The 17246-nt window shown below is 28.0% G+C and overlaps 4 protein-coding genes across 4 annotated transcripts; all 4 read right to left on the reverse strand.

Annotated features, from left to right (window-relative positions):
- Nucleotides 1–368: 368 nt before the first annotated feature.
- MKS88_005868 (protein CutA) lies at nt 369–4466 on the reverse strand (the record flags this gene model as incomplete). The annotated part of the gene is made up of 11 exons (XM_067219167.1): nt 369–810; nt 932–991; nt 1654–1709; nt 2110–2142; nt 2266–2364; nt 2640–2732; nt 2988–3193; nt 3304–3370; nt 3954–4116; nt 4211–4229; nt 4370–4466. 11 exons carry the CDS (start codon nt 4464–4466, stop codon nt 369–371), a joined length of 1335 nt encoding a protein of 444 aa, XP_067071070.1.
- A 256-nt stretch (nt 4467–4722) lies between these two features.
- Nucleotides 4723–6080, reverse strand: MKS88_005869 (LRR12; the record flags this gene model as incomplete). The annotated part of the gene is made up of 4 exons (XM_067219168.1): nt 4723–5103; nt 5200–5231; nt 5500–5802; nt 5897–6080. 4 exons carry the CDS (start codon nt 6078–6080, stop codon nt 4723–4725), a joined length of 900 nt encoding a protein of 299 aa, XP_067071071.1.
- Nucleotides 6081–6194: 114 nt separating this feature from the next.
- MKS88_005870 (LRR12) lies at nt 6195–7037 on the reverse strand (the record flags this gene model as incomplete). The annotated part of the gene is made up of 2 exons (XM_067219169.1): nt 6195–6305; nt 6744–7037. The coding sequence occupies 2 exons, from the start codon at nt 7035–7037 to the stop codon at nt 6195–6197; spliced, it is 405 nt and encodes a 134-aa protein (XP_067071072.1).
- A 2926-nt stretch (nt 7038–9963) lies between these two features.
- Nucleotides 9964–12339, reverse strand: MKS88_005871 (uncharacterized protein; the record flags this gene model as incomplete). Its single annotated transcript, XM_067219170.1, has 1 exon — nt 9964–12339. The coding sequence occupies one exon, from the start codon at nt 12337–12339 to the stop codon at nt 9964–9966; it is 2376 nt and encodes a 791-aa protein (XP_067071073.1).
- Between the last annotated feature and the right edge of the window lie 4907 nt (nt 12340–17246).

The raw sequence follows: 17246 nt of genomic DNA on the forward strand, positions 1-17246 counted from the left end.
CCCTCACATGTTAATTTTTGTTGTATTTAATATTTATCATTTGTTTTTTGCCAATTTGGCTGCAATGGTTTTACACTTGAAGAGAACGTTTTGCGGGTATATATGTGTGTATGTATATATGTATGTATATACGTGTATATATGCGAGTACTAATATATGTATATGTATGTATAAATATATATATATTTTTTTTGTTTTGCCCATATATACACACATACGTATGAACAATGCGTATTTTTGTATAATTCACTTGGATATATAGGGACAAAATTTTGGGAAATTTTTATTAACCACAAATTACACTTTTTAATTTGTCTTTTTTTTTTTTTTTTTTTTTTTTTTTTTATCCCCATTAGATTGTTATTTTCTCATTCTCCTATCTCCTTAAAATTCTCTAACTGTAAAGTTATAAAATCCTTAAGTAGCTTTTTATGAAATGATACTAATGCTCCTCCTTGTATATATGAATAATTTTTTATATCTTTAATTAAATTGGCAATATTTTCTTCATTTTTTGTTTTGTGTTGGCCAAATATTTTTTTATCTTTTATGTTTACTAATTTTTGGTATAACTGATTATTTGTGTCTTTAAATCCAAGTATTACATCATTCTGTCTTATCTCAAAATAAAGGAAAGAGGATTTTTCATCAGGATTCAAAAGCAAATTTTTATGTATTTCTCCACATATATATTCTTTGTTTAATATTTTATAAAAGTTTGTTAATGATTGTTTATTATTTTTTAAGTCGAGGAATAAGAATTTTAAAATTTCCTTTTTCATCTTTTTCATCGTATGCACAACTGTTTGCCTATATTTTTGAATAAACGGAGCTGTGCCTCGACAAGGGTTCTACGGCATAGGTGCTACTAGTCACATGCGCAAGAGAGGATCTTAGTGCTACTGCTACTAACACGGCTCTCTATAATTACACGTTTGTACTTCCGCTCGTGTTTTGGTTTGTACTTCCTCTCGTATTTCCGTTTGTGCTTCTGTTCACGGTTGAGTTCACGTTTTCGAGTGTATATGTATGTAGATCGTATGTACACACGTTTTAATACGTATAGTGCATGTACTCGTGCGAGCAGCTCGTATTTGCAAATTTTTTAATATCGTTTGGACATAAAATTTTCATTTTTCCTCTTTTGGTAAGTTGAGTAAAAAAATATAATTCATTTAAAATTATTAGGAAATGGACAAAATAGAAGAACATAATTTAAAAATGGAGTAAATTCAGAGTGGACGAAAAAAAGATATTGCCTCTAAATTATTACTTAAATGTATATATTGTTTCCACCAACATATGCATTAAAAAATTTACAGTCATGTTTCCCACGGGAAAATAAATAAAAGAGCAAAATAAAAAAAAAAAAAAAGATAAAATAAGTTTAATGAAAAAAAAAGATAAAATAAGTTTAATGAAAAAAAAAGATAAAAAAAGTTTAATGAAAAAAAAAGATAAAAAAAGTTTAATGAAAAAATGAAAAAAATTAATAAAATAAGTTGAATAAAAAAAATCAAAAAAAATTGGTAAAATTCGTGAAATACGCAAAATAAATAAAATTATATAAGTATGCAAAATAAAAAAAAAGAAAAATATGACAAACAGTTTTTTCGCCCTGCACACAAGACAGTTTATATATCATTGTGTTACTTTTCTTTTTCATTTTCCACTGACTTCACCGAATTTGAAACCCAGTCAAGATAATCCTGAAGAAAAAATTTTATATGAAAAATTGTAAAAATGCATGGTGCTTTTTTTTCTTTTTTTCTTTTTTTCTTTTTTTTTTTAAATATATATACATAAACAGCTGCATAAAACAAAGGGGGATTTATTAGCCATTTTAGAACTTTTGTTAAAATATGCTATTTTGAAATGCTTTTTTATGAAATATTTTGCACAGAAAATTTGCAACCATTCTTATGGTATTCGAGTAATTCACGTAAAAATACTCATACAAGGGGGTTGGCGTATATATACAAATATACATTTGAGTATACGAGCATATGAATATATATACACTTGAATGTACGTGCGCGCGAATATATAATTTTGAACAGCATAAATTCATCCAATGAAGGATATATATTGATATGCGTTTCAACTAACTTTGCTCCCATGTTGTATTGGAACAGCAATAACCTGAAGCAAAAAAAATGTACAAGTAGGTGAATAGACGAGAAGAAAAAATGACAAAATGTAAGGGGGAACAATAAAAAAACAAAAAAAAAAAAAAGAACCTATTTCTTCTTCTTCTTAATATACCTCTGGCACCTCGTACGGATGATTTAACTTTACCATGGATACAATTTGGTCGAACATATTTTTTTTTGTTTTAATCATCATTAAGACTTCGTTGTCCCGCTAAAGTGAAACAAACGTTTTAATTTGGTACCGTAGGGAATAAAGAAGGGCAAAAGATAAAAGAGAGAAAAGGAAAAACATACGAGTAAAAATGTGTACAAAATAAAGCACAACAAAGTATATATGCAAAAAATACATGAATGAAAAAAGACCTAGATAATAAATTACATTATTTTGCTTATAAAGTTTGAGTATGCATGTGTGTGTATAGGTGGGTGTGTATGTTTTTTCTATTTTTTTTTTTTTTTTTTTTTTTTTTTTATTATCCTTCGTACAGCTATTTCTCCTTTCCAGTGATACATACTATGGACACCCGGAATTATATTTATGCAACTAGCTAACTTCTCTTTTAACAAAATATTGGAAATCTAACCGGACGGGAAAAGTAAAATAAAAGTTAATGGAAATATCGATATGTGAATTTCAGTTTTACTTGGATTTATTACGATGTTATTTATGTTTATTTTTGTAAATACTGTTGGAATTTTTTTTTTTTTTTTTTTTTTTTTCATCAAATTTTATTTATTATTTTTTTTTTTTAGTGTTAATTTTTCTTGACTTCTTTACATTTCAGTTTTTACTTTTTTTTAATTAAAACTTGTTTTTGTTTTTCTTCCTTGTACATTTTCAGCAACTTCCTTACTCGGAGCTGTAACATATACAGCTACAAAAGAGGTATTATTATTCTCCATTTGATTAGATGGTATTAATCGTTGGGATGATGTACAGTTGTATCTATTATAGGAGAAACTGTTAAGTAGTAAATTACGCTTTAATATATTATTTATGAAAAAGGAATCCCGAAAATGTTTATTACATCTTTTCTTTGCTACAATTGTTAGGGAAATAAACATTATTAAAATATTATGTACACGCATTAATATATTTAAGAAGGGAATAAAAAAGAAAAAAAAAAAAAAAAGATAAATTAATTGGTACACTGTTCCAAGGGTCGTAATATGAATAAAACAAATTTGTAATTTTGTAATTTTACAATTTTGCTAATCTGGGATGTTCAACGTATACTCATACATTTATACATAAGCATGTGAGTATGTATTTATTTAAGTACGTATGTTAGTATGTACGTATGTTCGTATGTACGTATGTTCGTATGTACGTATGTTAGTATGTACGTATGTTCGTATGTGCGTATGTTAGTATGTACGTATGTTCGTATGTACGTATGTTAGTATGTTAGTATGTATGTATTTAAGTATGCATGTATTTAAGTATGCATGTATTTAAGTATGCATGTATTTAAGTATGCATGTATTTAAGTATGCATGTATTTAAGTATGCATGTACGTATATATATAGCCTTTGCTGAGTTTTCGCTTTAACTATCCGCGATGACATGCACACAATTTTTGCAAAAACGAAAATTGTAATATATATATATTATATATATATATTTATATATATATATATATATATATATATATATATATGAGAAATAAAACGATGGCTCCAAATTTATGAAAGTAGCGAAATGTGTTTCCTCGTTTTTCTTGTGCAAAATGGCATACATTAAATCGGGCAATTATTTTGTTTTTCGAGCGGGCATAAATGTATATATCTTGTAGAACTTTAAGCCTATTTGCATTTGGAAATTTGTGTCGTGTTTTCGTGTGGTTTGTTCTGCTTCGTTTTATATAGCTCCAATTTAATTTGCTTCGTTCTTTTTTTCCGCCCCTTTTTGATCTCGCGGAATCCTCTGATCGTCCTTCTTGTAATTCCATCATGCCGATTCTGCAAAGAAAACAAAAAAAAAAAAAAAATTAATATATAAATAAATATATAAAAATACAAAATGGATAGAGAAAGAAAAATGGCTTATAAAAACGGATAAGCAGAAGGAACTTCTACAAGTTACACAATCATGCCATAAATAAATATTTTTGTAGGTATTGCATGTGTGTAGGGTGATGCCGAAATATAAGCAGCTTATAGGGCAGTATTACGAATAGTTAGTTTCTTTTTCTTTTTTTTTTTCCCCTTATACCCGGGCTCTCCTTATCCGTGTTATCATTGGAGTCGTTGAGGGGAATGAGTGCGGGTGGTACTCCATGCACAGTCAGAGGTAAATCTTTAAAAAGCATGTTTTTGTTCTTTAAGAATTTATATGCTCTGTTACTCATAAGAGTTGTAAGCGTTTGATATATTTGATCAGATAAATCATGGCAACAGGTAATATCTATATATTCTAATGGAGAATAGGATGTTTTTAAAGAATTTATAAGATATATGCCATCATTATTTATAGGACAACCAGATAAGTTAAGAAATTTTAACCCTTTAAAGGAATTAATAGATATGCAATTAGTATTATCAACAAAGTTGTACATTTATTCATTTTTATGATATATGGAGTTTTTCCTTTATTCTTGTAAATATGTATTTTTTTGTTATATCTGTTGCTCTGTTAAAATTTGTTAATCCTGTGCAAGAGAAGAAATTATTTTCATCATTGTGTCTGTTCGAAATTAATTCCTTTAGTTCATTTGTTTTATTTTTATCTGCATTTTTATAATGAAATGTTTTTGATGCATTTTCGTTTGAACTGTTGGACATGCTGTAAACTGGATTCACTGTATATGTGTTATTATTCTTCCTGGCACTAGATAATGTGCTAGATCCGGGGTAAAGTAGGCTATGTGGATGAGCGATTTGTGTATCTTCTACTATGTTGCCTTGGCCTTCTTCTGCTTCATCTTCTTCCCCATTGCCTTCTTTCCCCTAACCTTCTTGCCAGGCTTTCCTTTTCGCGTGAAGAGAAGATATGAACGATGGGTAGCCCCCCTGCGCATGAACACGTTCATAGTTAGTACATACCTCAATCAGTTTTGCCTGTGCAATTAATGCGTCTGAAATATAAACGCAATGCTTTGGTGGATAAGAGATTGTGGGATAAAGATAATTCATATATATTTAGGTTTTTCGACAAAGTACCATAACAAAAGGACTTAATATTCTCGTCGGTAATTTTATTATTAGACACATTTATTATACGTAACGATGTGTTATAACGTTTAGTTTGTAAACGTTCATTTGGGGAGTTTAGAGTGATTGAGCAAACAAGGCTGGCTAAGCAGCCGACGTTTGCTAACTAGTCAAGGCTGGTTATATGGTTACTGGAAAAGTCGATCTCTCTAATTTTATTTTCATCATTTTTTAGAAAAGAACAAAAAGAATTAAAAGCATCATTATTTATATTATTTTTTGAAAAAGATAGTACAGATAAATTTTTTGCTTTCTTTAAACATTTACCTAGAGCTAGCAAAGTTAAATTTCCATAGTCAGGGGTATGTATATTATCACGGCTGAAACATATATTGGACAAGTACAACTCTGTCAAATTGGTTTGTTCATTAAATAATGTTTGAATATGTTGATGGAATAAAGAAGATGATATACTATTTTGGGAGAGATCTAAAACTTCAACATTTTTGCATTTTTGAAAAAAATAAAATATAGCTTTGTCATTTATGCCTGTATTTTTAAGAATTAACGTATATATTTTTTTTCTTACTGTTCCTATTATTATTTTTACTATTCTTACCGTTCCCTTTTTCATTATTCTTTCCGTTCCCCTTATCATTATTATTATTCCCAATTAGTTCACTTAATTTTATAAGGAAGTTTATCCCTAGCTTGTTGTCGGATAAGTCTAATTCATATTTCTGCTTTTCATCTTTTTGTTCAGTACAAGACATTTCATACTGATCAGCGTTCATATGGGAATCATTGCATGAATAATAGTATGCATCTATATTTTGTTCATCTATCTAGTCAGAATTCTTTCTATCATTTAAACTAAGAGGGGAAAATTATTCAATAATTGCAATACCGCCTTCACACTTTATCAGATTATTTGACAGGTTTAAGGAAGTTAACCAGGGTACATAATTCAAACATTTTGACAGTATTTTAGCACTATCCTTTTGAAAAAAATAAAGATTAATGAGAGATATGTAATGGAAATGAAGGGGATGTGGAGGAAGTAAATACGATCTCTGGGGGGGGAAGGGGGTGCACGCAAATATATGTGCATATAAATATATGACATATATAAATGTAAGTACATATATGTATGTTTAAGTATATATATATATATATATATATATATGTGTATGTATGGTCATATACGTATATGTAGACACTTTATATTAATTCGCTATTTTCGAGGATGGACGAGCAAGAAGAATTTAGGGGAGTATGCGGTTTATATAAAGAGCCCATTTATGTGAGGATTATATACGTTTACTCTTCACTTTCGTGTATATATCGAGTGGAATTATGCACAAGTACACAGTGTACACATACATATACATACATACACATAAATATACCCATTCCTGTGCTCATTTTTCTCTTACTCTAACGTTCGTTAAATTATTGTTTGACAAATTTATCCTGACGAGGCTTCTGCTCCTTAAAATGCAGGGGATGAGAATAAACAAACCCCAGTTACTAATATTTATACTATTCAGTTGTATCTCCTTAACTGAGTTTAAATTATTTGCATTCCCATTTTGTTCTTTCTCTATTTCTTTTCGATTATTCATTATTGAAACAAAATCTGCTATATTGTCTTTATTTAGTACAGGGTTAGAAGAACAAATAACTGTGTTATGTAATATTATATTGTGTGCGCTATCGCTTCGATTCATCTTTGGCTCTTGTTTGTTGTCTTTGTTTTTATAAGCCAACGTAGGGGAGGCATGTGAGGTGGTGTTGGGGTAGTAGTGCAAATGGTTTCATATGTACGTACGTATGGAAGTATGTACGAATGCTCACCCTCTTGGATGTAATATGGGTTTCTTTCTTTTTTTTTTTTTGTTTTACTCTTCGACAAACTTAATTTTTTTTCAAAAGAATCAAAAAAAAAAAAAAAAAAAAAAAAAAAAAGAACTGAGAGAAATAAAAAATGAAATGTAGAAACTAAAAAGGTCCACAGTAATTTTGGAGTATTTTTATTTTTCATCGAAGGGAAATAAAATATATGTTGGAAAAAATTGCTCATTACATATATTTTGAGATTTTACACTTAAATATTTATTTTATTTTTTTATTTTTTTTCCTACTGCGGCAACTTGCCCTTGTTGTGTTGTTATCTTTGGTTTTACTTTGCTTCCTTGTGTATTACTCTGCTTCATTGTGTATTACTCTGCTTCATTGTGTATTACTCTGCTTCCTTGTGTATTACTCTGCTTCCTTGTGTATTACTCTGCTTCATTGTGTATTACTCTGCTTCCTTGTGTATTACTCTGCTTCATTGTGTATTACTCTGCTTCATTTCGGTTTTATCATTATTTGCCCGATCAGAAGTACATAGCACGTGCATTTTTTTTGCAAAAGCGTTTAAATAATTTATATCCAAAAAATTTAAATGGCATGGTGTTAATATTGGAAAAGTGAAGGGATGCCTAGGGGAGTGCCCACATACGTATATATATACCAGTATTTACTTGTATATGCAAGTGTATGCATATGTTTATATGTATGTGATAAATTGTAATAGTAAAGGAAGCATAAACACATTGAGTACAGGGATAGGAAAACTTAATATACCAGGAATGTACTAAAAAAACGTAGCATTAAGGATTATGGAGAACACGATAATTAAATGAAGAGGTAACAGATCAAATAATATGAACATGATAGGTGAAACTGAATGAGTATTTAAATTTTGTAGACTGAGGAAATTTTTGAAAAATGTCAAATTCAGGGACTTAATTTTTTTTTTTTTTTTTTTAAATGTGTATATAATGATACAGATATATGGTCACTTAGCTATAATAACAAATGAGTAAGGAAATAAAGAAAAAAATATGTTCGTGTAAAAGCAATTTTGCTTGTGCCCGAATATTTTGGGAGTATAAAGCTTACAAGAGGTGGAGGGAAAAAAAAAATAAAAATAATAAAATAGAAAGAGGAACAAACGAACAAGGAAACAGTGGAATGGTTTGAATTTCATTCTTGTCTGTTGAGTTGTTAACCATTTTTCTTTTTCCCATTCGTTTGAAGAATATTTTTCTTTGCCTCTCTTTTTGTTGTATTATTTTACAACGATATCTCGCATTATTACTTTATTTTGTCTTAGCTTGTTTTGTCTTGTCTTGTCTTTCCATGCCTTTTTCTTTCCTTGCATTGATCCATGTTATTTTTTTTATTTTATTATTTTTAAATGATAGCTAGAAAATGCAAAGTTTAGTTTAAAAAGGGAAAAGAGTAAAAATAAGATTAATGTTTTGGAAAAATTGCACTCCTACATTTTTAGAGAATGCAAAGTGCTCAATGGATGGAAATGAGTTGTACAACTTTTATTTCGCAAATAAAATGTAAATTAAAGATAATAAAGATAATAATGATAATAAAAAAAAAAAATTTTAAATTAAAAATAAAGAGTTTGTTTCTTTTCAGAATAATGAAGCGTGCAAAGGGTTGTTAAAAAATGTGTGATATGTTCAAGAAACGGGGGTACATAGGAAGTATTTTATTATAGTTAGTATGCCTGTCTATTTCTTGGTTTGTTTTTTTATTTTTTAGTTTTTTACTTTTTATTTTAATTGTACTGATGTATACAAAATATGAAGATACAAAATGAACCAACTTATTTGTCCATTATTTCGTAGCTTAAATATTTAAAGCATACAATTAAAAAAAATTGAAAAAAAAAAAAAAAGAAGGAAGGAAGAGAAAAGAAAAAATGAAGCGATTAAAAATAAATAAATCATTACATATTTGTATATGCATGTTTACAACTGTGATCTGCTAACACAAATGATAATATAAAAGGTACCCCATTACATGCTATAACTGACTGTGCATATGCATATGGTACACACGTTTATACATACGCAGAGGAGTAGGAAAAATAAAAAATGGTTTAATCAGTTTGGGGCAAAATTACAAATAAGTAAAAGGACAAATGGGGCATAATAAAAGATAAAAAAAAAAAAAAAAAGTTCATCAAAGGATATAAACAAATGAAGGTTCGCTGCTGGGATGTGAAGCAAAAGTGAAATCATTGACAAAATGCGTAGGCGCATACGAACACATAAACACATACCATATATATATATATATATATATATATATATATATAATATATATATATATGTATTTATTATATAAACAAATATATACACTTGTACACATTGCACATGCTTTGCGCACGGAGTAAAAATGCAGAGGAGGTAAAGTCATAAATCTATTCACGGGCACGTGTGCAAATTTAAACAAGTTTCAAAACAAAGGGGCGAAGAGAAAAGTTACGGTGAAAAATTAAAAATGAAAGACAAAGATTGATATTTTTCTTTCTCTTTTATCTATTTTTTTTTTTTTTTTTTTTTACAAAAAAACTTGTAAAATTTCATAATTAAAAATGCACTAAAAATCCGTGGGGCCACAGGTTAAAAACAGCCATTTTATTAATTTAAAAAAAAGGGAAAAGAGAAAGAAAAAAAAAAAAAAAAAAGGAAAGAAAAGAAAAGGATAGAAAAAAAAAAAAATAAAAAAAATAATAATAATAGTAAGATTCCACATATACCCACCCGTTTATACATGTGTGCGTGCTTGGACTTAAGTGGTGTATTACTTTTCAAAATTCAAAATTGTATCTCTTAAATTATAATTTTTGGTTACCGTTCTATAAAAATTAGAAACAGAATTATTAATATTTGCAAAGGATATATTTACATTTGAGTTATATTGTTTTGATAAGGTCGAGAATACAGTATCTTGTTTATCATTATAATAGCTATCTTTTGTTGTTGCAAGGTTAACAAAATTTTCATTTTTATTACTTCGACACAAATAATTATTTTGATGTTTAATGAAAGGATTAATTCTATTATAATTTCTTGATGAAGACGACGACGGAAGACAATTAAGTTGACAAGTATTAGAGTAGTATGGTAAAATATTTGAGCTCATATTGTTGAAATGGTTTATCGATTCTATATCTAAGTTTCCATTACTACCGCATGTGTTATCACCGCCATTGCTGTTATTGTAGCCGTTGATATTATACCCCTTACTGTTACTATCACTGCCATTGTTACTGCCCCTACTACTACCACCAGTACTGCTTCCATTACTGCCACTGTTATTGTTGACATTAATACTACCGCTAGCAACTCCGCCGTTATTATGGTTAGATGTTCCGGCGGACGCATTCCTGCTTCCGCTACCACTGTTTGAAACGTTTATGCTATTCTGGTTTATAATGTTGTTGAACACATTAATTGAACTAGAACTGTTGAAGACGGGGCTATTTGATCTATTAATTGTGTTCACTTTTGCTTCATACAAGTTGGAGTACTTTAGGCAGAAGTTATTCGGGTGGTTGTTGATGCTACTATTGTTGCTGTTACTGCTTCTACTATTGCCGCTGTTACTGGCATTGTTACTGCCATTGGTATTGCCACTGTTACTGCCATTGGTATTGCCATTGTTATTGCTATTGTTACTGCCGCTGTTATTGCTATTGTTACTGCCGCTGTTATTGCAGCTATTATTTCCGCTATTACCGCCTCTCTTACTGCCGCTGTTGTTGCCACTACTGTTGGCACTGTTCTTGCAGTTGTTGTTAGGGTAGACATGCATCAGAGAAGAAAAATTTAAATTTCCGTTGGTTTGCTCTACTAGGGTCTTTTGTCTTAACAATTTGTTACATAACAATTGTGCTGAGTGAACAACTTTTGACGTTTTTTCAATGTTGACTTCAGAATGGTCTGTTACATAATTTCCTTTGGTTGTTCTTATTAATGCTTTTTGCATCCATGATATGTATTTAATGAGTTCAATAATCATAGAAATAATTTCATCTCCATTTTTGCAATCATGTGGATCGGAATGGCTGTTATTATTAACACCTGGTATGTTAGATGTGCTACATATATCGGTGTTGTTTGGGATGTAGCAACTACTTTTCAGTAAAGAATTTACATTATTGAACTTAGAATTGTACGTGCATATGCGTAACTTGTTCATATTTACTTCGTTGTTTCCTATACTACTACCACAATTTGGATTAATATTCCCATTTTCACTAGTGTTGAAGGCACCCACATTGGAAACACCTCCAACGGTTACCATACTTGCGGCACTTCCGATGCTGCCGATACTTCCAACACTGCCAACGCTTCCCATGCTACCTATACTTCCCCCGTTTCCACCACTACTGATGCAACCACTGATACATCCATTGATGCAACCACCGCTACGACCATTACTGCAACTACCACTGCAATTACCACTGCAATTACCACTGCAACCACCACTGCAACCACCACTGCAATTACCACTGCAATTACCACTGCAACCATTTGCGCAATTGCTATTACTACTTAGTCCGGTGGTATAATTCGTAGTGCAACCCGTATTTTCATATGGCATGTTCATTTTCTTTCCATTCGGTGGGTCTCCAACATTTTCACTCTTTAAGTTGTTTAATTTTTTCCCATTATTTGTTTTATTTATTAAACTTCTAGGTTTAACTCTACATGTATCACATCGAACTTTCCTTAAAAAACCTTCAATCGAAAACTTAGTAGCTTTTCTTTTCTTATGACAAATTTTACATATCATTTCTATCTCATCAGCAACTCTTAGAGCTTCCCCTTTTGATGTTGTTACTGCTACTATTGTCGTTTTTAACATAATTAATGTATCAGCAAGATTATTTTCATCCCCTGGAAAAAATGCATGAATTTTTTTTATTTCACCTTTCAAATTATATATTTTAAATACATCCCCAAAAAGTAAATACGAATTTTGAGTTACATAATATTGTTTTGTTTTTACAACAACAGCTCTATAATTTACAAAATAAACAGATTCATCTGTATTAGATGATATTACTGATGGGGCATCTATCATATTAGGCGCCTTTTCCTCTTTTTCCCTCGAGTACTTTTCGTATTTATCTTCATCAGATGTTGTCTGCTCTTCTTTTGGCTTCTTCATTGTGCTGCTCTAACATATGGTACTATTTATCTGTGCCGTGAATATCGTACGTGAGGGGTAGGGGAAAGATAAAAAAAAAAAAAAAAAAAAAAATAAGCACACAAATGGGAGCGGTAAACGATAAAAAACGAAAAAGAATAGGAAGAAAAAATAAAGAAGAAAAAATACAGTAGAAAAAATAAAAGGAAAAAAAAAAAAAATAATAATGTGCATATACACACACACACACACTTACAAATGCTCTGCAAATATAAATATATATATATATATATATATAAATACGTATCAATATATATCAATACATACATATGTATGTATCTATGTACCAATAAATATATATATATATACATATGCATGTACGCATATACATATGCATGTATGCATATACATGTACATGCACATGTGTAAGTTCTTTATATGCACAAATGTTTATGCGCCCGCTTTTCCTCTCTTTTCTTTTTTGAAAAGTAGGTTAAAGGGAAAGGAACACATCATTTTTACTTTCTCAAGATCATGTTAATTTAAAAAAAAAAATATTTTAATTATTTTTACTTTTAAACATTTTTTAGCCTATAATTATTTTGGCTTAAAATTAGTGTGGCTTTAAAATTATTCTGCTTTTTTGAGCCTTTTTTTCTCTTTTTTTACTAATTGTCAAACATGTTTCTTCTTTCGCTGTTTGCCTTGTGCTCTCATTACTTACTCTTTTATACTCATTTAGGGGAAAATGTTGATGCATATAAAACTGTATTTTACAGAGCTCACACGAATGATGCAAAAAGGTTCTGTCGTATGTCAATGTAACATGATTTTGTTCACATAAGCATAAGAACATATGCATGGGCGTATACACACGTATGCGTATATACAGGCGGATGGGCATATAAGAGCGTACTGGCATATACACACGTATATTTATATGACTAACTGAAAGACTTATATTAATATGTAAGGTGCAGAAGTTTTGAGGGCATTATAGATGTGTGTGAATATATACAATTAATGCGCATACATTTTTCTATATTTTAAAATGCATGTACGTATTTAAATAGGTGGTGCGTATGAATCTTTATATGCGTATATATATATATGTATTTTTGCACATATTTTTGTATGTATGAGCACATATACATGGCCATACGTTATTACACATGTAATCATATAGAGAATTTAATGTATCAACATGGATGTATGTTTAAAGCAAAATTTTCACATAACCATCAGCCTATTTTTTTTAAAATACACAAATAAAAATACTATGTATGCTTTTATTAATGAGATTAACTATTGCTAAAAAGCAGTTATACACATATTTTACTGCTGGTAACGAAAACATGCATAACATCTACGTTCCTAAAAAAAATAGATCATACGATATAAGTCATACAGTATAAATAATACAGCATAAATAATACAGTATAAATAATACAGTATAAATAATACAGTATAAATAATACAGTATAAATAATACAGTATAAATAATACAGTATAAATAATACAGTATAAATCATACAGAATACATTATACGGAATACATTATACAGAATACATCATACGGAATACATCATACGGAATGCATCATACGGAATGCATCATACGGAATGCATCATACGGAATGCATCATACGGAATACATCATAAGGAATGCATCATACGGTATATGTCATACGGTATATGTATTTCTTATTACATTAACACTACTTACACGCTAGCAAAAATATAGTTATAGTACATGGAAATAATAAATAAACGAAATGCTGTAAAAACGAAACGCTAAATAAGAAATGTGTTAAAAAAACAAAAATAATAATAAATAAATAGAAAAAAAAAAAAAAAAAGAGAGAAGTACGATAGTAATAATAATAGTTATTAAAAATAATGCTACCGTACAGAAGCATAGTGAAATTGATCTTGCACATGCTTCTATTTTGTTTTTATAAACTCATATTTTGATAGGTATTCCAATATAATATATATTCCAATATAATATATATTCCAATATAATATATATTCCAATATAGTATATATTCCAATATAGTATATATTCCAATATAGTATATATTCCAATATAGTATATATTCCAATATAGTATATATTCCAATATAGTATATATTCCAATATAGTATATATTCCAATATAATATATATTCCAATATAATATATATTCCAATATAATATATATTCCAATATAATATGTATGCTATAAGTATACGTACACTCTGACATGCACATTACTACCATGTATACTGCAGTGTGCATGTAGTTAATGTATCTATCTAATACTTACATAAAATTTCAGTGTGCATATTACTAATATAGCAATATTTATATATACATGTATATGTATATAATATATATATATATATATATATATATATATATATATATATATATATATATATATGTACCTAAATACACATCCCGCGCATCTGCAAGTGCCAGTATGCACATGAATCCGTTTGAGCGAAATATTCCAGCGGCACTATAAATGCGGTCTTTTATTTTGTTTCAAAAATGTTTTAAAAATTAATTTTTAAAAATACAAGCACAACGATATTTTCATAACAACAAAGAGATATTAATAATTAGAGCAAATTTAAAAAAGAAAAATTTATATATAAATAAATAAATAAAAATAAAAACTTAAAAGCCAATAACATATACATTTATACATATAACTCATTTATCTTTCTTTTTATCTGTATGTTGTGTGCTTTTCAGGTATTATGTCCTTGTTATTTTTCATTTAAAAATATGAGAATATTTATGTGTATACGTACTTTACGTATATATATATATATATATACATACATACATGCATATATATATACATGCATACATGCATATATATAAGGTGTAATTTACGCATACATAAGTTTACACGTAAGAGTATATGAGTGCAAAACACACTATTAAAACAGGCTTTTATTGTAATTTTTTTACAATTTACAAAAGAGGAAAGCCTATTATTATATTATATATATATATATGTATTTTCCAATATTTTTACTTTGTTTTTTCAAATATATTACGATCTGTATAAATTATAAATTTTTTTTTAAAAAAATATCAATATGGTGAAGACATATTTTTCATTGCCTTTTTTCTTCTTTTTCTTTAAACATTTATAATTTTAGAGCTATAATCATGTTATAGTTATTCATAAATTAAATTTTCTAAAAATATAAAAAAATGTATACTTAAAAAGAATGTATTATAGGTTAGTGAAAGTATCGTATTATAAAAATGAGTGTATTACTTACATGTACTAGTGTATTCTCATAGACCTACGAACATGTGCATATATATACACACATATATATATATATATATATATATTAAAGACGGTGTAGGAATATACACAAATTTTCCAAATGTAAGAGGAGCAAAAATGAATGTAGAAAATGATCCCTTTTATTAATAAGTAGACGTTGTACCTTAAAGGTGATAATTTTTCATACACATATACAGTTGCAAAACTTCGCTTTTTCTCATATTTTTTTCACTGTTATATGCATATATATATATATATGCATATGTATGCGTGTACGTATAAGTTTACCAATTTATTAATATTGAAAAACGCATTCTTATTTTAACATATATCTAAAAAAAAAGCCATTCACGAAAAATATATAAGTGCAGTTTTTTAAGAAATTAAAAAAATATATATATATCTACATGTATGAAAATATGTATGTACGTATGCGTATATATTTATGCTTATGTACAAAGCACGTCACTACGAATTAACACATAGGTAAAGAAAAAAATAAATATAAAATAAAATATTGTATATTTTATATAAGCTTAAAAAATATAGTTCATAGACATTTCAGAATTGGGTCTAATAAATTATATAAAAGCAGTAGTTGCTTAAACACCTTAGTAAGCATACATTTGCAAAAAAAAAAAAAAAAAAATATAAAGTTATAAAATATACACACATACATACACATATATATATATATAGTATAAGCATTTTTTTTGACGAACGTAATTTTGCAATTTTTTTTTTTTTTTTTTCTTAGTTATATGTACCAAATAACATTGAATAATTATTACAAAAAAAAAAAAAAAAAAAAGGAAAAAAATAATGAAGAGAATAATCTTGTATACAATTTGTAAATATTTTAAATGTGGAACATTAAGATACTTTGTGTTTTAATGTTAATCAGAAGTATATGTTTCAACTTCAAAAAAAAATTATAATTGTATGTAAGCTAGTATATATAAATATATATATATATATATATATATATATACAAATATGTGTATTCGTTAAAAATAACGCTAACGATATATTCTTGTTTATATACTACTGAAAAAGTCATCTAATATGGAAGTACATATATATGTATATATAAATATATATATATTTATACATTTATTTATTTTACATCCTTTTAAATTTTATATTTATATTATTGGTTACATTCTAATCAGTTTCATAAACATATAAACATTTTTTGCAGTAAAAATTTAATTATTATGAAATATTTTTTTTATATGTTATAAAAATTGATGACAAATATTTAAAAGATAGATTTATTTGATTTATTTATGAAATATAATCATGCCATATATTCATCTTACGGATTTGCTTAATAGATTCGTGCGATAGATTCATGCGACAGGTTCGTACGACATATTCGTGTGCTAGACTCGTACGATATATTCGTTTAATAGATTTATCTAGCAGTCCCGTCGAACTGGATAATATTTACATTTGTATGCACGTATATATTCATATATATATATATATATATATATATAATATTGCGACGTAATCACACCTTTTATAATTTTTAATTATGTGAGATTTCTCAATTATCAGTTTATTTTCTTTTTATCAACGCATAGCTTGGAAAAAACGATGGATCTCTTTTAAATGCAAATATTTGGTTTAT

Source organism: Plasmodium brasilianum, chromosome 14, assembly GCF_023973825.1.
Source record: "Plasmodium brasilianum strain Bolivian I chromosome 14, whole genome shotgun sequence".
Lineage (NCBI taxonomy): Eukaryota > Apicomplexa > Aconoidasida > Haemosporida > Plasmodiidae > Plasmodium > Plasmodium brasilianum.